The sequence below is a fragment of the Gopherus flavomarginatus genome, chromosome 4, assembly GCF_025201925.1.
Source record: "Gopherus flavomarginatus isolate rGopFla2 chromosome 4, rGopFla2.mat.asm, whole genome shotgun sequence".
NCBI classification, from domain to species: domain Eukaryota; kingdom Metazoa; phylum Chordata; order Testudines; family Testudinidae; genus Gopherus; species Gopherus flavomarginatus.
In genome coordinates this window covers 65,832,119-65,856,911 of record NC_066620.1, presented here as the reverse complement: position 1 = coordinate 65,856,911, position 24,793 = coordinate 65,832,119, and the positions used below count along the sequence as shown (strand labels likewise).

The 24,793-nt window shown below is 47.3% G+C and overlaps 1 protein-coding gene across 2 annotated transcripts in view; it reads right to left on the bottom strand.

The window, feature by feature from the left end:
• The window catches only part of MDGA1 (MAM domain containing glycosylphosphatidylinositol anchor 1), a 198,261-nt gene that overhangs the window by 100,284 nt on the left and 73,184 nt on the right, over positions 1-24,793 (bottom strand). For both annotated transcript variants that reach the window (XM_050948668.1, XM_050948669.1), the window contains exons 4-8: positions 20,160-20,356; positions 15,847-15,979; positions 7,868-8,137; positions 7,085-7,414; positions 1,106-1,399 (exon numbers count right to left, since the gene is read on the bottom strand). In XM_050948668.1, coding sequence (XP_050804625.1) covers positions 1,106-1,399; positions 7,085-7,414; positions 7,868-8,137; positions 15,847-15,979; positions 20,160-20,356 — 1,224 coding nt within the window. The remainder of the gene's footprint in view (positions 1-1,105; positions 1,400-7,084; positions 7,415-7,867; positions 8,138-15,846; positions 15,980-20,159; positions 20,357-24,793) is intronic.

Here is a 24,793-nt window from a genome sequence, read left to right as displayed (position 1 = left end):
GACAAATTTCCTCACTGGTTTTCCGATGGGGTTCATAAGTGTAGTAACCCTGTGTTTCACAGATATTAATTAATTTCTCTTCACAACACCCCTGTGAGGCAAGTGGGTGGCATGATCCCCATTTTAGAGTCAGGGAACTGGGTCAGCGAGATTAAGGGCAAAAGTATTCACTAATTTGGGATGCCAAATTTGAGACACCTAGGACCTGATTTTTAAGAGTACGTAGCACTATATAGCAGTTTATATGTTCAAATCACAGTTCCCATTGACTTCAGCTGCAGCTGTGTGTGTTCAGCACTTCTGCAAATCAGACCATAAGATGTCAAGTCAAATGAGGAACAAACCATTAGTGACCACCTCTGAAAAGTCTGGTTTAAGTGACTTGACTAGCATCACATAGTAATCCTGTGGCAAAGCCAGGGATAAAATCCAGCTCTCCAGGGCAGCATTCAACTGTCTTAAGCATGAGACTGTCCTTTCTCTTCCTGCAGTTCCCTGCCTCATTCACTACACACTTTCCAACTTCTGCACCAAAGGAGGCAGGGGTCCTATCTACAACTGTTTCCTTCATTACACAACCCTGATTCATCCCCAGAGCAGGTCCATCCTGAATGGGGCAGGAGGGGTCCTATAGAAAAAAAATAATGTGTGATCATGTAATTAAAGACAGTATCATAATGCAGATGTACAAGAGGACTGAATCAAGGTTGAACAGGCAACCTTAATTCTGGCACTTCCTAGCTTCTGAGTGCTTGTCTTTGCAACCCTAATAATGTTTTTTAATGTAATTTTTATGTGGGTAAGATATATGCACATACACACACACACATACACAGAGGCAACTGCTACACGAACAAGTGAGGTGACCCAACCAACAGGAGATCAACAGGCCCCCAGGGTTGGTTGGAATACGTTGTTAGTTGGCTGGCATGTCTGCTCGTGTGTGGACGTCAGGTAAATAAACCCTTCAAAGTCCACAGCTGAAACACTCACTCCAAACCTATTTGAAAGCAGCACCATAAGCATCACCTGCTCAGACTTTAGCAAGGTACCAGTGCATGCTGGCACAGAGGTAGGAGCTACAGAATCATGCTGTTATACTCACACTGTACGTTGAGCTGTACCAGAGCTTCCCGGGGTCTGATGTTAAAGCCATTGTACCTGGCTGTCTGACACTTATAGGTCCCACTCATTTCTCGGCTAACGCTCTCCAGGCGCAGCTTCCCATCGTAAGTCTCCACTGTCATGGCACCTGAGGGCATGGGGGCCTCCTTGTCTACCCGGGACCAGATGATGGGTGGCTTGGGCTTCCCTCGAACCTCGCACTGCAGCTCGGCCCTGGAGCCCTCCCGAACGGTGATGGTGGACTGGCCCTTGGGGACACTGATGGTTGGAGGCACTAAAAAGAAGATAATAAAAAGGGACTGTTTGTTTGTCAAGGTAACATCCTTCCAGCAGAGCACGAGGGAAACCTTTGAAGGATGGTTGCACTTGTGGGAAAGGATGTCATACTGGCAGCCCTCCAATGGTAATGCCAGAGCAAAGCTCCCCACACTCTACCCCAGCCAATCTCAGCCACCCCATGGATGTTCCACCTCTAGGCAGAGAGGAGCGTTTCATTCCCATGGCCTCTGAGTGTGCCAGCACCAACAGAAAGTGCCAGCTCAACTCACTTCATGTACATCAGTGAACTATTGTCAAACACTTTCAGTCACTATCAGCCTAAACCAGGCTAGAACTGATGATCTAGAGGTGAAAGACTCCACATCCTAGTCTCTATCTTGTTAGCCATTCAATTCCCCAACTGTAGCCCAGAAGCGAGAGGCCAAATCCAATCTCCTTACATGGGCTGAATTGGAGACAGTGGCCTATGGGTGCATGTTTCATATATTCCACTCCCAGCCTCCATAGACATCCAGGAGGAAGGACCTTTGTCAATTTCTAAACCACAGACACAAGTTGGATTTGTTAAATACCTTCACTTATTCTACGCTAGAATTCACTGTGAATCCTCACCAAGATGTGCAAAAAAAACTACCTCAGAGAAGTACAACTCAGTGTAGCTATCGCCGGCTCACCCAGAGGAGAGGCAACTCACAGCTGAGACCAGCTCAGTACAGCCCCTATAGACCCATGTAAATGACAGCAAACCCAGTAAAACTGCTGCCTAGTTCTAGTTAGAACAGTGGTGGGCAAACTACAGCCCGGGGGCCACATCAGGCCCTCCAGACATATTAATCCTGACCTTGAGCTCCCACCAGGAATGGGGTCTGGGTCTTGTTCTGCTCCAGCTGGGGAGTGAGGTCAGGGTCTTGCCCCACTCCGCATGGCTCCCAGAAGAAGTAGCATGTCCCCCCTCTGGCTCCTACGCGTAGGGGCAGCGAGAGGGCTCCACATGCTGCCCCTGCAGCTCCCATTGGCTGCAAACTGCAAACAATGGGAGCTGCAGGGCCGGTACCTGTGAACAGGGCAGCACACTGAGCCGCCTGGCCGTACTTCTCCATAGGAGCCAGAGGGGGGACATGCTGCTGTTTCTGGGAGCTACTTGAGGTAAGTGCTGCCTGGAGCCTGCCCCCCGAGTCCCTTTCACACCTCAACCCCCTGTCCCAGCCCTAATCCCCCTCCTGCCCTCCAAACCCCTGGGTCCCAGCTTGCATTACCTTCCTGCACCCCCAACCCCTCATTGCCAGCCCCACCCAAGAGTCCACACAACCAGCCAGAGCCCTCCCACCCTTCAACCCCCAATTTCATGAGCATTCATGGCCCGCCATACAATTTCCATACCCAGATGTGGCCCTTGGGCCAAAAAGTTTACCCACCCCAGGTTAGAACCTGAGCTACAGCAATGTTTAGAACTTGCACAAAGCAAATCCAGTTCCTGGACAGGGGACCTTCCTGATTGGGAAAAAATGGTGCTTCTGCTCTAGATAGAACCATTTTTGCCAAAAATGCAGATTCAGTAGAGCAGAACGTTTCATGAATCTGTGTAAAATTTGCCATTTTGTTTTGAAAACAAAATATTTGGAGTCGTTTTGAATTTTCCTTTAATTTTAATTAAAAAAAAGTTAAACCCCTAAACATTTACTGTGACTCAAAATTATCTATTTTGACTTTTTTCTGAAAAATTCAAAAAGTGTTTGGTTTTGGTGGACCTAAAATAAAAGCTGGATATTTGAGTCTGGGGTGGGGTTCAGCCACCAAACTAAAAACTCAGGTTACTCACACAGCTCTAGTGACACATGCTCCAGTGTCCAGCCATTATTGTCAGCCAAAGTTCATAAGGAGCCTAAGAGAGATGTCTACACTGTGATAAACCTGTGGCACAGAGTCTCAGAGCCTGGGTCCAGGTGATTGGACTCGCAGGGCTTGGGCTGCAGGGCTAAAAACTGCAGTGTAGATGTTTAGACTTAGGCTGTGGCCCAGTTCCTGAGACTCTGCAAGGGAGATCGGCTGGAGCCTGGGCTCTGAGACCCAAGTCTGAATATCTAACACTGAAATTTTATAGCCCTGCAGTTCAAGCTCTGCAAGCCCAGGTCAGGTGACTAGGGCCAGACACTGCTGTGTTGCGGGTCTTTTATTGCAGTGTAGACATATCTTAAGATCTCCAGTTGATATGAACATGGAGTTGACTTGGACGGGACTCTTTGTTCATGCTCCAGGCTCCACCAAGAACCCACTCAGACGTAGATGGTTTTCGCAGGAACATCTATCATAATGTTTACATTGCAACTGTCATCGTTAGGTTTCAGAGTTAACATCCCATTGAGACAAATGTGACTGTTCTCACTTCTCAGAAAGCTCTTGTTTCAGGCTGTCTCTCTGCAGCCAGCACTGCACTGGGATGACGTTTGGACTGATACTTTCACAAATGGAAGGGCTAGATATTTTTTCTTTTTAAATGAAAGCTTAAAATTCCAGGGGCCACCTCAATCCAAACTGGCCACTATTCACTCAATTTACCCTCTGCCCATGAGAAAGAGTGCTCTGGGATTATTTTCACACACATACAACACATAACTGCATTAAGAGCATATTTAAGATGGCTCTGGCCTCAGTCTCCTTTGGTAGCAGCCTCTCTATGCAACAGAGAAGTCGAGTTTTCAATTTACAGGTCCCCTGTGGGCTTTGGAATCTCATCAGATGCTCTCCTGTTTGGTGTGAAGAAAGCGATGCCCCCCCGCCAGTCAGCACCGCCAGCAGACGCTCACCTGGCGAGAGGCAATTTTCACCACAGGGAAAAACTGCAAATTGTATTTGGAGATTTTTTTAATTAAAGCTATCTCTTCTGAGCCTCCCACTGGAGATGGCCATCTCAGCGAATCAGGGGCTGTTTTGCTGGGCGGCAGCAGATGGCCAGGGAATGCAGAATAGTTTCCACCTTGCTGCTTCAATACTATGGCTCTGGGGAAAAACTCAACAGGTTCAAACCAAACACAAAGGGTGGGGTCTTTATTGCTCCTTAAATGCACACAGAGGGCCAGATGCCCCAGCATGGACAAACACTCCCCATTACCCAGTGTGTGCAGGGTGTGGGGGGGGGGGGAATTCAGCCTGAAGGGAGGCAGGTGATGGTGCTGCTGCCTGCCCTCTCTTGGGGTTCTGGCTGGAGACAGCAGCTTTAATTTCACTGGCTCCAGAGGAACCCAGCTGGCAGAGACCCTCGATGGGATGCTCCAGACTGCCACATTACTCAATCAGCCTCAGCATGCTCTCTGCCCAGCCAGCCCCCTATGTCCTGTGCTGGCCCTTTCAGCTTCTGCTGGTGGGAGGGAGGTTGTAGCAACTTTGGGCCACCACAGCCACCTCCTTGTAGATTTTTTAACTCCTGAGCCCTGTACCTACATTTGGGTCAGCAAATATTGTCCAGCCCTTGTAGTGGGGACAGACTCTGTGATCATACAGACCTTTGCCATCTTACTCCTACGACCTTATATCTATTACATTCTATTAGCTATTGGGATTTTTTGCGGGGGTGGGGTGGGGAGAAGTATGCTCTAAACTCCATTGCTACAGCCAGATCTGGCTTATATTCCCAACTCTGCCACTGACTCACCATGGGATTTGGGGCAAGTCATGTCATTTTGTGCCTCAGTTTCCCCAATGGTAAAAAGGGGAGGAGCAGCATTCCCCTACCTTCCATGGCTGTTAGGAGTACAAATGAATTAATTAATTTATTTTTTGCTGAAAAGCAAGTACACAGTAAGTGATCAGTATCCCATTATCACAAAAGCATCGGGGGACATTCCCTTTGGAGCAGATTGCTACAGATTTTTGCTGAGAGTAGGGAGGTTTTCCGAAAAATAAGAGCCAATTCCAACACTTTCTGCTAAGGGCACAGACAGGACAGCAAATCAGATTGGTCATGGACAGCACTGGAACCAGCCAAGGCTGATGCAAGTACGTTTTGCACCCTAGGCGAAACTTCCACCTTGCGCCCTCTCCCATCCCCGAGCCGCCACCCTGAGACACCCCTCCACATGGCAGCTCCCCCCTCTGCCCTGAGGCACCCCTCCTGCGGCAGCTCCCCACCCACCACCCTCCGCCCTGAGGCATTCACCCCGGCCCAGCTCACCCCTGTTCTGCCTCCTCCCCGAGCACGCCATGGCTGCTTCACTTCTCCCGCCTCCCAGGCTTGCGGCACCAATTAGCTTAGGCGCTGCAAGCCTGGGAGGCGGGAGAAGTGAACCATCCACGGCGTGCTCAGGGAGGAGGCGGGGCAGGGGTGAGCTGGGGCGGGGAGTTCCCCTGAGGGCCGGCCCCCACCCTTACTTGCTGCAGGCAGCCCTCCCCGCGCTCCGCTGCCCCAGCTCCCTCCGCCTAAATGCCGGCGGCGACCAGGGCAGCTGAAGATCCAGCCGCTGCGGTCGCTGCCGAAGAAAATGCCGTTCCCCAAATCCTAGCACCCTAGGCGACCGCCTAGGTCACCTAAATGGTTGCACCAGCCCTGGGACCAGCCAAAGCTGGTTAACATCACTATGAATAAGGAAACTTTCTGAAGCAGTTTGTAAAATCAGGACAGATTCTGCAGCCATTTGACTTCCCTCAGGCTCGCTCACCATTTATCTACAAGTAGGTGCAGTGTTGCTCTCAGTCACACCTGAGCAATCCCAGGGAAGGCAGGGGGACTGCATGGGCATATCTGAGAACAGAATCTGATCTGATGTTTTGCTAGCACAGATTTGGGGCTCCACTGAAGTAAATAAGGGAGTTTTGCCATTGATTCTACTGGGAGAAGGATGAGGCCCTTTATGAAGGGAAAAGAGGGTGAGATTTATAGTGTCTGGGCTCCTGCAGAAAGTATTCAAGAGCTGTCCTGAGGATTAGAATTAGGACACTAAACACTAAAGCTGTTCATGGAACGAGGGTTTATGAGAGACATCACACAGCTCCCACCATACATGGCCATGGACACAAGCCAGGTCCTGCCATCTCAGTCTCTGGAAAAATATCAGAGGGAGTGTCTCTTTTAAGTCATACCAAAGAAGTGAAAGAACACTACCTCCTTCCCCACAACCACCAGCCTTGGAACATTTGGTAAAATCCCATTCCCTTGCTGTTCCTTCACGATAAGCTCTTGGCCAGGGCTTCTTCAAACCCTTCTTCAACCTTCTGAGGTTGGCTTGGGCTTCAATCTGGGCCTTCCCAATCCGTAATCAGACATCCTCAGTCATGTTGTGCCTCAGGTCACTAGAAGCCTGAAACTAACCCATTAAGACTCCATATTAAAGGAAGGAACTAGCTACTTGAGAACCCACCTATCCCTGCTGGGTCACTGGCCACTCACGAGACATGCCCACAGTATCCAGCCCAGCACACACTGGCTTCCGCACAAAATATAGCATGCTGGGGCTGCTCTCTTTGGTTTAGTCCAACCTCCTCCTCATCTCAGGATACTACAAGGCACGCAGCATAGCTGTCAACCCAAGCGGAAGGAACAAGAGCTCTTACACTTGAAGTCAAGGCTTATTTGAGGGCCTTCAAGAGCTCAGGCTGGAAAGAATATGTTGGTTTCATGATTCTAATTCATACTGTGCCCCTTGACCCAACTCCCTCAAAGCCCCAGGCCTCCACGGTGGAGGCTCACCTGTTTCTGAAGAGATGTTCACCTCAACACTGAGGTCAGGGATGGGAGCCCCCTGGAAGGATGCAATGCACAGATATGTGCCATAATCACTGAAGCGCAGGTCAATGATCTCCAGGCTGCTGGTCACTGGTGGGAGTTCAGGGTCGTTCCTGGAAATGAGCAGTCGATCTGAGACCCTGGCCGGTTTCCCATTCTTGTACCAGAAGTAGACGACCTTCTCCTGGGGGACGGCATCCACATGGCACGAGAGCTTCAGGTCCTGCCCCAGTTGGATGCTCTCACTCTCTTTGATCACGTCAGGAGTGATCTGGAAGGTGACGTTCTTCATGGCTGGGATGAACACAGGTGCAAAGCCAATTAGTGAAGACAAAATGCCCTGTGCCCAATGAGGATACCCATGTGAGACATCTACCCTTTGCCCGATGGGAGGCAATGGCTTCACACACTCTTGGTCAAGAGATCCCCCAGCCCTATGCCCAAATAAGATCCCCATGTGAGACAATGGCCCCACACCCCCAAGGCCTGCTGTGGTGCTGGAAGTCAGGATCAGGAAGCATCTCCAGTGCCATGGAAGGACAGGACTGGAATAACTGTGGGTGCTGTGAGTCAGGAATGAGGTGCATCAGCAGAGCTGTAGATGTGGAAGCTTGCACAGCACCTTCTCCAGCCAGTGCTATCAGTCCCTTGCTGGAGTAGCACATTTACCCCTTATTTAAATGAAGAATGATATGTGCTGGGAACCCAGAGTCACGCCCCAAAAGTACACGCAGTGGAAGGACATACATCGCACCAGCAGATTCACTGTCTTCTTAGCTGGGTTCCCCACATTGTTGATGGCCGTGCAATTGTAGTAGCCTGAATCTTCCATGCAGATCCCCCAGATGGTGAGGTTACCCTCTTGAATAAGGCTATTGTGAGGCATAGGGCTGGGTGAGTGAGACCAGACCACCTCAGGCAGTGGGTCGCCGCCTATCAGGGAGCACTGCATAGTGACATTATCTCCTGGGTTCACCACCAGGGTCTCATTGACAGACAGCTTCAGAGCGGGTGGGGCTGGAAGAGAAAAATGGGAACACTAGTGAGCTCTGAGGAAACTCACACCAGCCTGGACTTCACTCAGTTCTATCTGAACGGAGAGACTCTCAGTTTGTTCTTGGGAAAGAGCAGGTCCAGCTGAATGAGTGTGGGCTGGCCATGAGTTCATTAAAAACATGATGTGTGTGAATCTAGGGCCCCATCAACACTGCATCTCTAACCAAGGCAGGGGACCTGGCCACAACAGGGTTAAAAGGCATAGTGTAGACAGGACCTCACGGAGACCCAAAACTGAGGACACATCTAGACTGCAGCTGGTGTAGACATACCCGAGCTAGCTTGAATCTAGCTAGCTCCTGGTCCCAGAGCAGTGAAGCTGCAGCAGTGCATGCTTCAGCATGGGCTAGCTTCATGAATAATTACCCAGGGTTCCAGGTGGACTGATGCACGCACTGCTGCAGCTTCCCTGCTCCAGGACTGAGCTAGGGTGATTAACAACTTGCTTGGGTATGTCTGCAAGAGCTGCAATGACACTTTGTGATTGCAGCGTAAACCCTGAACAGTCCAAGCTTTAGGAGCAAGATTAGGTTCCATCTACACTGAACATTGTAACAGTATGTTAACGAGGTGCTCTGGCTCTGTTATAGATGTAGGGCCCAATTCTCCACTCCAAATCAGAACTGTAGTATTTTACACCCTTTTGCATAAGTACAACTGCCAACACAGAAGCAGTGGGGAATCTGGCCCTAAGGCTTGCTGATTTTTGCTCCTAGTTCAAGTAACTGGCTGCAGATGGACATTACCAGCCAAGATGACAGAGAAATGTGGAACCAATGCTGGGTTTATTTTCACAGCAACAACATCAAAATCCCCTGCACACAGGTTAATTTATATTGCACTTTCTGTATCAGTTCCCTCTGTCTTTAAAAGGGGCCTGCAGACACCGAGATGGAACGAAAGCTCAGTTACTTGCATTGTGGCTTCTCTCTAAGCCTCTGCATACCCCCTGCTGAAAATGTTGTGTAAGTCACTGCAAATATCTCTATGCCTCCTACAGAAACAGCACACAGGAGACTGAGTGGAAGGATAGGTGGTGGGGAAAGATATGAAAATAAAAGATTCATTGAAATAGGTCATATTAACTTGCTACCAGCTCACCATGGGTTGGGCTCAATGACTCAGGGCCCAATCCAAAGCCCACTGAAGCCAAAAGAAAGATGTCTATAGACATCAGTAGACTTTGGATCAATCTCTACACACTTAAGTGGAGAATACAGACAATTATTCCCACACTGTCCCAAAAGCAGATGTCCCTTTCACATGTAACAAGTTACCAAATACAGTAGTCACCCTTCAGTTCAAACCAGAGATACTGGCATAACCCCTCCAAGCCTCAGAAGTTAAAGGGACACACACACCCGGAATGGCGTACACATCCATGCCCGTTCTAACAGAGGCTGTGTCTTAACTAGATGAAGGGTTGGGTTAGTTAACACATGCCAGCTAAGCCTAACCTCACCCTTTTTCAAAATCTAGCTAAAGGTGTTACTCTGCATGTAGACTAGTCAAAACACTGAAGTTAGGTCAGGCTTAGCTAGCATGCTAGATGCCAAACCTGCTTAAATCGCTTGGACACCAGGACATATTATCTGCTCCTCTCCAGCAATGCACCTCCACCAGTAGTGCAGCAGGGCTCAACCAAAGAATTGGCACCTCCGATACCATCACAAGGATATCCTTAATTTAACACACAAACTTAGAGACACCCAAGTTCAGGTGCTGCTCTGAACTCTCTCAATCTTTCATCTCTGCATAACAGAGCCAGAAATCTCATGAGAACAGGCTCTCAGATCATGAGATTTCTGGCACTCCATGCATTCATTCTGGTAGGAATACCAAGAGAACCAGCCAAACATGGAAGAGCAGAAGTGCATGGAAAGAGGGTTCTTCTTTCCTCCCACACTCTGGGTCACTCAGTGCAACTTTAAACAGCTGAGAGATTTCAGAAGCCACTTTGCCCTGCTGGGGACCAGTTCAGGGCAGTGCGGAGTGCAGCGCAGTTTAAAAACAGAAGAATCCAGGAGGGAGCAATGGGTCCCGCCAGTGGCAGAGAACGGCAAAAGGCCTCCTCCAAGTCAAGATGCCCAGCTAAAGCCTACAGCTAGCGAGAAGGCAGCAAAGAGGGCTGCAGGGCTGCCCCAGCCACATAGGGGGTGAGGAATGGCTAAAGAAAGAGAGGGAGACTTCCCAATCCCCATGGTGGTTTGGGTTTTGCTTCAGCTCTCATCAGACCAGTTCACCCCCCCACAGTTACCAGCCTGAGAAGGAGCTTTGGAGCTCATCTGTATTAAGTACATATCCCAAACAACTCACATCATGAGACTCCACTCCATTTTGCAGAACAGACTCCTGGTACGGACAGAACTTCCCTTGAGGTAAGCACTCTACCTTCCTTCTGACTGCTATGGCCCTGCTGGCTCAGCCCCAGGGGATGGAAGAACAGAACTTGTCCAGATCATGAGTTCCCAAAGTGTGGTACATGTGCCACTGGTGGTACAGGAGCTTGTTGAAAGTGGTACGCTGTAAAAGGCTGGTCTTGTCCCCTTTAAAGGGGAGTGGGGCCCAGGACCAGCCAAGCCCTGTTTCAGGATATGGCCCCTTTAAGGAAGCAGGTATTCAAGGGAGGAGCAGAATAGGGGTGGGTGTTAAGGAAGCAGCTACCTCCTTAAAAGTTAGGTGAGTCCCGAAGTAGTAGCAGGCAGAGAGCCTGGATAGAAGAATTGCAGGGGAGTACTGAATTAAGAAAGAGGTTCACCAGAGAGCCAGAAGGGAGATTGGTGGAAAGCCTGCCTGAATCAGAACCCAGCCCTAAGAAGGAGGGCTGTCGGGAGGCCTGAAAGCAAGGGGAAGAAGTGTGCGAGTCCAAGGACCAAGGGAGGCTCTGTGGAGTAAGGATGGAATCTGGATACTGGTGGGCTGGAAAAGCCTGCTTGAATCATGGCATGGCCCCACGAAGGAAGGCTGTGTAGTTCCTCACATAGAGGGCCAGAGTTGGGTCCAGGGACCAGAGCAGGAGTAAATCTGTGTGAAAGGTTCTTCAGAGAGGCCAAAGGCTGCAGTGAGACTGGCACAGTTCCCTGGTTCAGCGGGAACTGGAGGGGCGCTGGGAACCTGAAGCATTGGAACAAGAGTGAATCGGAGCTGAAGCTGTCTGGTGTCCAAGCGAGGATCAGGGACCTATTGTCAATAGAAGACGACACCTTTTTGTTATGTTCAGCAATAATCCAAGTAAGAATTAGCAGAAACTCTGAATTTAAATGAGACAAATTAAACCGTCAAGCCACCGGCTTAGTTTAGCAGTATACCAAAATATATCAAGTCACTTGACAAATGTTTTGTGTTACTCAATTACAAGGAAGACATAATAATTGATGATTCTTTTTGATTCACTATCTAAAAACCTGGGATGTTTAAAAAATGCTATAATCTAACACTTCAGACATCAGTAGGAATCTATTTTACTATGAATCCAGAAATGCTTTAAGCCTATTAAGGCCTAAAAGAAGTGGGCACTAAAAGAAGAAATTTGCTCGTGATACTTCAAACATCACTAAAGATGGCTGTACATAAGCCATCTAAGTTTGGCAACTGCTGGTCTAGATCATTCATGGTCCTGTATCCCAACCACCAGCTGGTGCTAAACACTAGCTTCCTCCTGGGTCTGTGCACGTGTCAAATACATGGTTCTACACACTTGGGGTACAGCCCAGATGACTTTCCCTTTATGGCACAGGTTGGGCAGATTTAAAGTGCACATGCAGCTTCTCATCTTCTGGATGCTCACATCCTTGTGTTTGGTTTCTTTCATTCCTGCCCTCCCCAGGAACTGATCTCAAAAGCTTTCCTCTGCCTTCTCCACTTCATCTCACGAAAGGCCCTTTAACGGCCCTTGTCAGCTCCATCACTGGCTCCAGACAGAGCTCAGAAAGCAACCGGCGACAGCACAAAGGCTGAGAGGGCGTTTTAAGTAACGGCTATAATAATGCAAAATAAGACGTTGTTACATATTCATGAAGCCTGATTTAACAGCATCATTATTTCTGCCTCTCCTCTCCCCGGACTCTGCGTTAATGAGCTGTGCTGGATCTCTGAATTACGGTTCATACAAACAAGGCTAGGACGGCTGCTCTCTCCTTCATGAAGGCAGCATAACTTAGCAGCATAACTACAGCCAGAAAGCTCCGAGCACTGCAGCCTGGTGTCCTGTCTCTAGCAGTGGCCAATGTCCCCCTTGTCAAATACACAGGGAGCACCCGGCCAACTGTGCAAGTGCTGTATATTTTTTGGGGGCGGGCAGGGAGGGGGTTGCCATCTTTGCTGCCAATCATAAGGATCAGTTTGAAGCACACGATTTAACTCCTTTGATTTCTCTTGGCCACAGCCGAAGGTCAGGTCCCTTGAGGGTCCCTCAACCTGGAGTTTTGGAAAATAAACATCAAATCTAGTGTATGATAGGAAGCAAAAATAATTTGTGTATTTGCCAGTGGTGATTTTAGGCTCTGAGGGGGCTTCACAAATCCAAAGAGGCCCCTAATAGGGTGGCCTGGCTCATTCTGGATGGACAAACCCCCACAATCTGTGCAGACATGACACAGGGTACAAGACCATCCCTAAGGCAGCTGCCCTGAGCCAAGAGACCTTCGGTCTCATCCAGCTGATACTGAATAGTAGTCAACTCCCCTGACACTGAGCTGGTCTTGTCTGGGAGTTGCTTCTCCTTGGCCAAGCTGGTAGAAACTGCACTCATGGTCTTGGTAGGGAGTCTCTTCCTCTGGGGCAGACCTGGAAGGTGTCAGAGATTGATTTCCTTGGGGTGGGGGTTGGTGGGAGGAGGGTAGGAAGACAGCAGTGAAGCATGAGTCAGATCTCCTTCAGGTTCTGGTAAAGATTTTGGGCTATTCTTTTAGTTTACCTGAACTTGTTTGCCCAGCCCTAACTGCTAGAATCCTGTTGAGTGAGGACATGTTCTGTGCAGGATAATTCAGAAAACATGACCTCACTGGGCAGCTGCTTCCTCAGGGCAGGTAGTTGGTGTGTGTAACCAGGAGAGGAGGAACCTGTGAAATGTTCACCTGCACATCTCAAGGCAATGCTTCTCCAGGTAGACGGCATGAACCCAGCTCCTACTCTGGGAGCTGAGATTGGATCACATCCTCTTCTAGTCAGCGGATGGAGGGTAACAAGATGCAGCCATTGTTATGCAGGAGATGAATCTCATTTATTTGTAACCCGTGGCGATTCCTTTTGTTCTCGGCTCAGAAAACCTGCTGGCAGAGTCTGCTGTGGAGCGAGGGGACCATTAAAAACAAAGAGTCGCTTTCAATTCCCTTTGAAGTCCAATTTGCTGCAGTAAAACTGCAGGAGAATTAACCAGCTGGGCTGCTTAACTTTGCAGAAATCAAGAGAGAAAATGTCAGCCATTCCCCAACCACAGCTGGATCCCAACACACAGGCTGCAACAAACCGGCGCTGAGACAGGACTGGGTTCTGCAACCAGACCCACTGGGTCAGCCTCAGAGCTCTAGAACCAAAAAGCATCATCAGGAAGGAGGAGGCGGCGGCGGTGGCAGAAAACTCCTGCAGGGGGAGGATGCACATAGAGAACAGGAATCGAAACTGGTGCTGCAGACATTTGTGCTGCAGCCACAACACTCAGCTGCTACCCAAGATAATCGAAGAGCCAAGCCGGGGTGGGGGAACCCATCAGGCCCAAACTCTGGACTCCCTGGCAGGGAAAAGCACAGATCAGCACCACAGTCAGTAGGTAGCAAGGGGCCCCTAACGAATCATATGAGCCACTTTTATAGCCAAATGGCAGAGAAGCAGCAAACAAGCTGGGGAAAGAAGATTCTCTGACCTGACCCATCACTTCCCCTCAAAGGTCCATACTATTTGGGTCTATAAATACTTAAAGATTGATTTCCACGCACCTCTATGCTCCCTGAGTTTTTCTCTAGGTGCAGAAGCAAAGACATCATGAGAAAGGCTGTTCAGAATTCTGGACACAGCCAATGCTACAAGGAAGTTACTAATGCATGAGCAGAAGAGGGGAGGAAGAGATTTATGCAAGATCAGAGAGAATCTAAAAAATTATTCACACATATATAGAGAAAGACTTTATATTTGTGCGTGTATAAATATGAATATATATCTATATATAGCAAAAGAGCTACACACATCTGCTGTATGGGCCAAATGTTGATCTGGTGCAAGTGGCTAAGAAGTTGAGTCAATTTAGCCATGTACTGCACATGTACTGGTACCAGATCTGATCAGCTTGAAAACCCTGCTTCCTTGTTCACTCAATAAAAGGGCTGAAATGAAAAGGATGCTTGCTTTGCATTTATCTGGGGAGCGTAGTTCTGAAGGGGAATTAGTTTCTATAAATCTACAAACATATTGTCTCAGAAGTCAGAGCTAGAAAAGCTGTTTGAGCCCCCATTCCCCTTGACTAGGGCAGGATTGTGCCTTGTAATGAATGCTCTACTGTTCTGTCCACTCTAGTTTGAAAGGACTCAAGTGATGCTGCTTCTACCTTTTGAGACAGTTGCAAAGATCTCACTGTTAGGAGCATTTCTCCCTAATATTTAACCTAGGTTTTTCTTTTCTTAAGGTATTTAATTATTTATACATAAAAACATGTTCATTGTCTCAGCCCCTAGGCTCAGTTAGATCAATATACATAATTTTCTACAGTATTAACTATTTCTCATCAACAGTTGGCACCATCAAGAGTTCTGCCTTCGTTGTACAGAGAGGACACAAGGGATGTAAACTACTTTGTATTATATTAAAGCTAGGTGAATAATTCAAACAAGTACATTACATGACATTACATCACATTACAGAAATGAGTTCAGCCTCTTCTTTGATCACAGAATATCCCAAAGCAAAAAAAGCAATTTTCTCATATTTATTCATTATTTAAAATATTTGACAATTTTTTGCTTTTTGGGGCTTTTTTAATTTATTAGTTGTGAACAACTATCTGCAAGGATTTGATATACGATATTCAGTTGTTAATTAGTCAGGACTTCTCTGAATGATCACGTTATATTTTTTCTGTTCCTTGACTGGGTGATCACTCAAGCATTCCTGTCATGAACATTTGTGCATGTGGTTGTGAAATTTGTTTTGATATCTGCTTTCCACAGACATCTGTGCAAGTAGAACTTGATGGCTTGAATGCTTTCAAAAAGCAGCCACACGAGGGGTGTGAATCAGGGTGGAGCAAAATCATCCAAATATTGTACGGAGTATTTGTGGGAAAGTTTGTGCAGCATTTTACCAGATATCAACTGTACAAAAAGCAAATCAGGAAAGTTGCTTTTATTTTTGTAAAAAGTTGGCTAGGTAAAAATCTACGTAGTTCCCTCAACACCTAAACAGAGTCTGTTCTCATGACATCCCACCAGCCACGGCAGCTGAGAGCTCACAAGAATGCCAAGGGCTGCTGGACACTTCCTGCTCCAACTCTTTGTTGGATTCATGCTAACTTTTGTATTGTGGACTTGATCCCATGCCTACTGAAGTCAGTGGAAGTCTTGCCACTAACTTTAATAGGTATTGGATTGGATCCCACTTCACCAGACCTTGGAAGGAGGACAGCTGTTCAGCAAGCAAGAGGTGCTCAGGGCCCAAAGGCATTTCTGTTGCTGCTCTCTTACCTGTTGTGTTAGTGAGCTGGAAAGTGATTGTCTTGTCAAGGATGCTGCAGACATTCCGGACGGATACCTGACACGTGTAACTGGCATAATCCTGTGGCCTCAGGTTTTTCAGCTTTAGAACTTTGGTTTCACCCTGGGAGTTTGGAAAGAAGGGAAGCAGAGTAACTGAATGACAGATGTACAACAAACAGCTTTCAGCTACAAATCTCTGATCTGATTCTGAGAAGTGCTGATCAATGGGAGTTGTGAGCGCTCAGGACCTCTCTGGATCAGCCCCTCGTTCCTTTGTAAAAGAAGCAATAAAATGTGCGTGGTGATAATTCCAACCCTAGTCATTCTCTAAATAAATTAAATAAACAAACAGAATCAGCAGCACTACCATGTAACCTGGAAGCATTACTGAGCAGCTTTAGAGATCATCTCTTGTCAATTGCTGTCAGGATCATCTTGCAGGATTGAAAGGCTCTTAACTACTTAGAGCTAGATTCTGATCTCACACTGGGATATCCAGCAGTAGCTCTAGTCAGTGGAGTCACAATGTCATAAAACCCAGGGTAACCAAGATCAGATTCCAGCCTTTAGTCTTTTAATACTTGGCTAAATATATGCTCAACAGTTAAACTGCAAAAAATTGCAGTAGAAGAAAAAAGGGTAATTAAGAGAAATATTAAAAGAAATGATCAAACCTTTCTTTTCCCTTTGCTCAAGATTCTAATCTCATTTACACTGATATATTTCCAGAGTAACAACACTGTCTTTAATGGAATTGCCCTGGATTTTTCATAGAAGTGTAACTAAAATCAGATTCTGGCACTGTCAGTCATTGGCACACAGCAGAACCAGAATAACTCTGTTAAATTCACATGATATGGGTTCTGTATATTCACATTTATGAGACACACTTCTGGGAAGTTCTGAGATGCACCCCATGGTTTGTACCCCCTAACTCATATGCCTTTATGACAGTTTGCCTTTGTCCTTTTATTTGTGAACATCTTTTTACAGATTTTTATTTAAAAAATCTGTAAATGTGAAACGATATCAGCTTGACAAATCCTCCTGAGATGACTGCATGGGACAGGACATGGAGCTCACAAACATTATTATACATTGAACATGTAGTATCTGACCTGACTGAATTAGCAGATAAATTCCTAGGAGACCAATACCCAAGTGAGAAACACTTCCCTGGAGATCCGTTGCTATGCTGCATGAACAAGGGCATTTACAATGTGCATGTCAACTAGTGATTTACACATGGCTCATATGCATCCAGTTTATTGATCAGTAGACATAGGGTCGGGTAAACGTATATAAACCTAGATTGTAAATCAGTTTACAAAAGCACAAACTGTTAAGCCTGTAGCCCATTTGTAAAATGTCAGCCATCAAAACCTTATACTGACACCAGTGTATCTGACCTGACTGGCTGAGAATACAATAGTACAAGAATAACTGAATTGTGATTTGTTAAACATGAGGCATCTGAGTGACAAGACTGATTCTGCTATCACACCAGTTCTATATCCATGTAACTTTGCTAACTTCAATTTCTGGCTTAAGCCAGTAGAAAGAAGAGGAGAATCAGGGCACCTCTGCATAAACAGGGCAATCCTACACCATTTTCCCTCTAGCTGGCATTTGTAGGAATGACCCATGCTGGCAGGGATGTCCCTTGACAGGAACCCACAGATGGAACATAGAAGAGAATTTCTTTGAGCTGTGAGGGCACTATTCCACAGCCTAAGATTTCACCATTATCCAGTTTCTACAGAGAGTCAGTCTCAAACTCCCTGAAAAGGGAAAGCCAGAGGAGGAGGTGATGTTCTAATGCCTAGAATTTCCTTACTGGACATTATACAGCACTGGACTATACAGAAAATCCCCTCAAGATCAAAGTAATAGCACTGACCTATCACAGACCCACAGTGCTGTGCTCTTTCTGTCCCCATCTCTCTTTCGGGTTTTTTTCCAACTGCCCATTTCCATGGCATGCAGGGAAGGCTTGTTTCAATAAACTATGAACAAAGCCTCAATAACCGAGAGGTTGCCTTGGGCGTGGCTCAAATAAAAAATAAAAACTGGCCAGAATCTGCTCCGGGCCCAGTTGCAGGGAGTTTGGGTTGGTGGAGAGATGTGAGGGATGAAGCTGTCCTCTCAAGAACTACCCTTTCCCCCTCTCCTCCCCATTGCCTCATGGCATTGTTCTGCTTCATTAACCAACTTCAGCAGTGTCAGCAAGGCTGTCAATGAGGGGCACTGAAATCCATAGCAGACTTTAGGGCTCCATTTCCCAGAATGCTTTGGAATGCAGGCTACCCAAGAGCATTCCCTTCCACCACCACTACAATTGCAGAGAAGAAAAACACTGGGACTTGAGGGGCAATGTGTGGAGGGGGGGAGGAAACAAGTATAAGAAAGCATGAGGATTTTGACCTGCACATTAAGGTGAGGGGTGGGGAAGAGAGAGAGACAGACAGAGAGGAAGAGTACATGTGTATTTGGGATGCATGTACTTCCATTCGGAAAAGCTCTTCATTATTAGCACCGTCAGTTCCAGCAATTATAAACACCCATGCATATTTCCAAACCAAAACACTCTTCATAAATAGGTTTCAGAGTGGTAGCCGTGTTAGTCTGTATCAACAAACAGAATGAGCAGTACTTGGGGCACCTTAGAGACTAACACATTTATTTGGGCATAAGCTTTCTTGGGCTAAAAACCCACTTCATCAGATGCATGGAGTGGAAAATACAATAGGAAGATGTACATATACACATACAGAGAACATGAAAAGATGAGGGTTGCCATACCAACTCTAACGAGACAAATCAACTAAGGTGGGCTATTATCAGGAGAAAAAAAAACTTTTGTAGTGATAATCAGGCTGGCCCATTTCAAACAGTTGACAAGAAGGTGTGAGCAACAGTAGGGGGGAAAATTAGCATGGGGAAATAGTTTTTAGTCTGTATAATGACCCATCCACTCCCAGTCTTTATTCAAGATTAATTTAATGGTGTCCAGTTTGCAAATTAATTCCAGTTCTGCAGTTTCTCATTGGAGTCTGATTTGAAATTTTTTTGTTGAAGAATTGTGACTTTTCAGTCTGTAATTGAGTGTCCAGGGAGGCTGAAGTGTTCTCCAATTAGTTTTTGAATGTTATAATTCTTGAAATCTGATTTGTGTCCATTTATTCTTTTGCATAGAGACTGTCCATTTTGGCCAATGTACATTGATTTGTCTCGTTAGAGCTGGTATGGCAACCCCCATCTTTTTATGTTCTCTGTATATATATCTCCCTACTGTATTTTTCACTCCATGCATCTGATGAAGTGGGGTTTAGCCCACGAAAGCTTATGCCCAAATAAATTTGTTAGTCTCTAAGATGCGACAAGTACTCCTCATTCTTTCTTCATAAATAGGAAGCGTATGGCATCCAATTAGGAACAGAAACAGTGTCATGTGACTTAGGGAACCAATCACATGGCTTGCTCACTGAATCATCTCAACCATTCAAATTAATTTCCACAAACTCTTCATTTAATGTTAGGAGTAACTGACACAAACATGAAAACCTTGGCCTGCTCAGAGGCAGTTTGCCAAAAGGAAAAAGGACTAAAAATCTGTTGGCTGTGAACAGCGCACGTGGCTCTAGGAGTGAACCTGATGAGCAGAGAAGGTGTATTGCCATCAGCATATGTGTAGCAATGGGATGCTAGGGGATGTGCAGCTGGAGAGATGGGAAGACAGGGGAAGAGTACCAGGGGCCTATGGACTGGATTCCATTTCCTTCTTTAAGGAACATAACCAAACAGAATAACCTGGCCTGGATTCCTGAGGTTTCCTGCCTAGCCATCCCTGGCTCCATCCCCAAAGAGGTCGCAGTGGCCCTTGGGCACAGGCATCATTCTGATGGTAGGACAAGAAATTCCCAACTACGATCCTCCCTCGTGCTCCACTCTTCTCCCTTTGTCTACATCAAACACTTTAGGGGAAGGCCTGCAAGCAGAGGAGTCCTCTTGACCCATAACTGTCCTCTGTATTGGGAGTGCTTCTTGCAATCCACACTTCTCCTACCACCCTCTCCTTAGTATATGCAACAAAACAAGCAGGGAGTGAGAAGCATCAGCCACAGACAATAAACTGTGCAGGGATCCTGGATTATTGGGTAACCTGGTGGGTGCCAGGAGGAGGACAACATTTCCCCTCCCGGCATGGTAGGGATGGACCCATGATGATCTTCAGGCCCTGGTGGGTGATTTGCCAACACAAGCCAGTGGTGAGGTTTGGGGGTGGGTGTTGTCTCTCTCACCTGTGTGTAGAGTGGCTCATAGATATCCACTCCATTATCTTGGCTGTGGGAGAGTGTCTCAGCACCCCGTTTCCAGATGAAGCGAGCGGGAGGGTTAGAGTTGACTGTGCACCGGAGGAAGACCGTCTTCTCCTGGTAGAAGCTGCCACGTACATCGCTGATGGTTTGGTGGACGGTGAGAATGGGCTCGTCTAGATCTGGAAGGGAGTGGGGGGAAGGTCCGCGGGGGCCATTAGCAAGGTTCAGGCCACGGTACATGCAGCCTGGTGAGCAGACAAAGCTCCAGGAGGGAGGAGAAGAGGGGAATCCCTCCACACACACACACACACACACACACACACACACACTGTCAGTCAACGAAAACACTAAGCTAGAAGCAGACCTGACTCAACACATGGCAACTTAAGGGAATTGATGGGAGAAACCATCTCCAGTCCACTCCACAACATTCCAGGAGCAGGAAATAAGCTCTGATTTGCAGCCTCCAGCTGGCAGTAAGATTAATTGATTGGCTATCTGACAGGACCACAATGTCATCATTCCAGCTTCCCAGATCACTTCCCCTCTGCTCCCTGATCTCAATCCTCTGTTCTAGCTGATAGGTAAAGGGCTCCAAACCCCAGGAACTCTCCTCCCCCACCCTTCTTGCCCTCTGCTCCCATCCTTCACTTCTGTGGCCTCTGTCCTTGAATGGGAAGGGATTTCTTCTGGGAAGTTGGGGCTATACCCTTCTCTTGGACATGGTCAGACAATGGAAAAAAACATGAAAAACCTTAAAGCTGAAGAGAAAATGGGAACAACAGATGGACAGAGATGGAAATTCATCTCACAGACAGGAAAGAGTCTGGTGGAATGTCAACCATGGGAACATGGGATGTAAGAACACAGGAACATCTGGATGCAGCCTCTTCTCTCCCATTAAAAAAGTGCACCCCAAACCCTTCTTCCTATTACCATGTGCACAGATCCTCTCTTCCCTCCACCATCACCTCCGCCCCTATTAAAAAAGCACTGTAAATATCTTCCTCCCTGACCCCAAAACTATCCATTAGACTGTCCCCTTCTCTCTCCACTCCCTAGAAAAAAACACCCTCCCAAGTCCTCTCTCACTTCCCCTACACCAAAATCATGTTAGTCCTGGTATTAACCTTTAATGTGAAAGGATCTGAAGAAGAGTCCTGCAGAGAGTCCCATTTGGAGAGCTCACCATGCTGGCAGGCTTTGCCCACTGCAACCTTCCTGCTAGAAAAGGGCTTCTCAAACTGTGCCCCTGTGCTGTGAGCGGCTAGTGTGGGAGCAGAAAGGGGAGATAGGTCTCCCTCAGACAAAGGGGCTCCAAGACTCCAACAGCTGGAGAACCCCTGGACTGGAACATGAGACAGCATCACTGTTGAGATTATTTGACATTCAGGCCCTGTTTAAAGTTGTACTAATTTGGAGAGATGGGGCCAAACTGGACTCCTGACTCTGACATGCCCTCAACCCCTCTCACACACACCTCTACATTTTGAGGGGAGGGTGGCCACTGAGTTTAGTGGAGCGACTCTGGATATCCCCCCATCACCAAGCTCAGAATCAGGCCCCAGCTTGACTGTGAATGCTACATCTGAGGTAACTATCAGTAAAACTCATGCACACTGCCTTCATTTGTGCCTTCCTGCGACCCCCTCTGCCCCAGAGCCTATGAAGGGAAAGCATGCTTTCCCATCACTCCATGTTCTTACATGTCACTGGATTTTAAAATATTGGTTCAGATGTTTGCAAGTTTGGAAATCTAGCTACAAAGGGAAAAGATTAATCGCTGTTAATGCGCCCTCTGACTAGCATGTCTTCCCCACAGAGATGTGCGCATGGACCAGTATATTTACATGTTTTAATGAGGCGTGTGTTCTGAAGACAGCATTTATAATGGGAGCCAAGATTTGTTAGCCAGACAGCACCATGACTTAGAGACATAAGCTGAACTGTTAGCTGAATGACAGAAAGAGAGAGAAGAAAAACAGAGAAGAGACCCTTCTCTACACGTGTTGTTAACAGGAGCGCTAACTGAATTTTATACTATCCTTCCCCTTCATCCATGATCCTGGGCAGAGCCTACCACCACCCCACTTCTCCATTTCCTTCCTTTATCCCTCAAGACATTAGAAGACTTGAGTTACAGCTAACATCCTTCCAGCCTGCCAATGCTTAGTCAACTGGAAGCAAGAGGGTCACTATTATGATAGGAGATTTTCCTCCAACCCCCATGGACAGAGCACACCAGCTCCCCAGAACTCTCAGCCCCCATCCATTTGTGCTCTCTCCATGGTAGGGCAGAGTGCTATCTTCCTTTATATTCCTAGATTTCCTCCTTCAAACTCTCTTTTAATGGCTGCCAGCCCTTGGCTCAACCCTCCTGAGAGATGCTACAATAAGAACCAAGGAAACACATATGTCCCTGGCGTACAGTAACTCCGCTGAAGTCAATGGAGTTGCACTAGGGATATATTTAGCACTGACCCAACCGCATGGAATGCTTCAACAACAGCATCTTCCTCTTTCCATTCATCTTTCCTTTCCCCAGCATGGAACCACTCCAGGCAGCAGCATCCCTGCCTAGTGCAGCGAGACCTAGGAACTTTCTGCTGGCAACTGCAGCTTCCTAGATCCCTCTGCCCAGAAGGCTGGTTGGCAGCCGTTGATACTCAGCTGTACACTGCCTTGCTTTCTCCTTAGAGGAAGACTTGCTTTAGTGAAAATCAAAGGATAGGGAACTCTGGAAGATCTGAGTGCATAAATGGCAACCTACACCTCCTTCCATGAGACTCGGCCTCTATAGGGCTTCAGTCTCCAGATCAGGTTAGAGCTTTCTTCTTGTGAAAGCAAATTGCCCTCAGAACCAGCACGGGCACATACTAAGCATGACAAGGCCAAATCCATGCCTGGTGCAACTCCCTGACTTCAGAAGAGCGACACTAAGGGTGGATGTGGCCCAGAGTGTGCTTGTGTTTTGCTCTTCCCATAATCCACTTGATCTTGACCTAAGAGAGACTGACACTCCCCAGCCCCACCAAACCAGGACAGGGAGCAGCCAGCCTTTTGATTCTGGCCCAAGGCAGTGGGATCATTCACTGCAGGCTATTGTACCCTCCTTGGAACCATCTGCATGTGCCTAACGGAGCTTCCCAGGCAATCTGCAATACATCCTACTGAATGTTCCAGAGCACCAGGGCTGGCCACTGAAGACGCTAAAACTAAGGGCAGCACTGAGATTATGGGGACTGTTCCCAATTATGTATTAGAGGAAGGAAAAGAAGGGTATAGTTTGAAATTCTGGCTCAGCCGGCTAAAGGCTGGCCCTTGTGATCCCTCAACCAACTACCTGATCTTTCCTAACTGCTTCCTTTTATATACAGCAAATACTGAAAGAAAGCAGACTCTTCTCCCAGAAAACACACAAACAGAAGAGATGCATTACCAAGTCCATGTGCAGAGTAGATGTTAGTATCAGAAAGCCTTTGGCCACCCCATTGGCCCCACAGTTCTAAAGGTCAGAGATGCATGAGGAACCACAGGACTCTACATCACCCTACTTCCAAACTGCACCCCAATGCAAAAGGACCTCCCACAACTTACAATGCTAAAATAAAGAGTCTTTCCACAATCCCGTTCCTAAAGACACAGAGACCTGGACAAGCTGCTATGCCATGGTCTGAGAAGACCAAAGTTCCCTTTGTAGGGGAGCAATTAAATGCCTGAACTGTAGACATGAAAGTGGAAAGGTGGACAAGCCAAGAGTTCTTAGGTGGTTTGGGAACTTCTCAGAGCAAAGACAGCTGGAATCCACGGAGAAACAGTGACCCCACCCACAGCAGCATTAGCTGCAGGAGGAGTTACATGTGCCCCCTGCCTAAGTAGTAGGATGGTACTCACCCAACACTGCCCCAGTGGGGTAAAGGAGTGGGGCAAGGTAAGGGAGGAGAGAAACTCAAACCAAAGCAGAAGGCAACAGTCAAAGCTGATTTAAAATAGGAACCTGCCCAGGCTGCAAGACACAGTTCTGGATCCTGACTCTCCCAAAATTGTGGGGGTGCTCAAGCCAATCTCTAATGTAAACCTTTACTTAAAGTTTAATTAGACCCTCAGAACTGAGATCAGTGAGGACCTTGGTTTGGTGCCACCAAGATTTGAAGGGAATTGCATCAGTTGATGGCCCCAAGGAATGAGCAGAATTCCCACCACACAAGGAAGCAGCTTGATGGGAGTCTGTGCTGTACTGTGCCTGCTTATCCTCCGCAAAGCAGAAAGTGTCTGCCTAGTAAAGTTCCCTCAAAATCGTGCTTGGTTCCAGGTCTTTGGTCTCTCTCACAAGGGGGTATCCACACGACAGCAACACAACCCCATTCTAACCTTCATCACAGCTGGCCACAACAGCCCATGTATAAATGTTGCACCCCACAAGGCGTAATAAGTGGAATCTCCAAGGTGAGAGAGACCCAGGTAGAGCAGTAAAAGGCCAGAGGAATTTCAGATCAGCTCTCTTCCTTTTTGGCTTAAATTGAGGGATTCTTGGCTTTCCTCCTATGCTCACCCCTTATTTAGCCATTCACAATGCAGCCTCCCCAGGAGCATCCCACTGTTCTGACAGTGCTTCA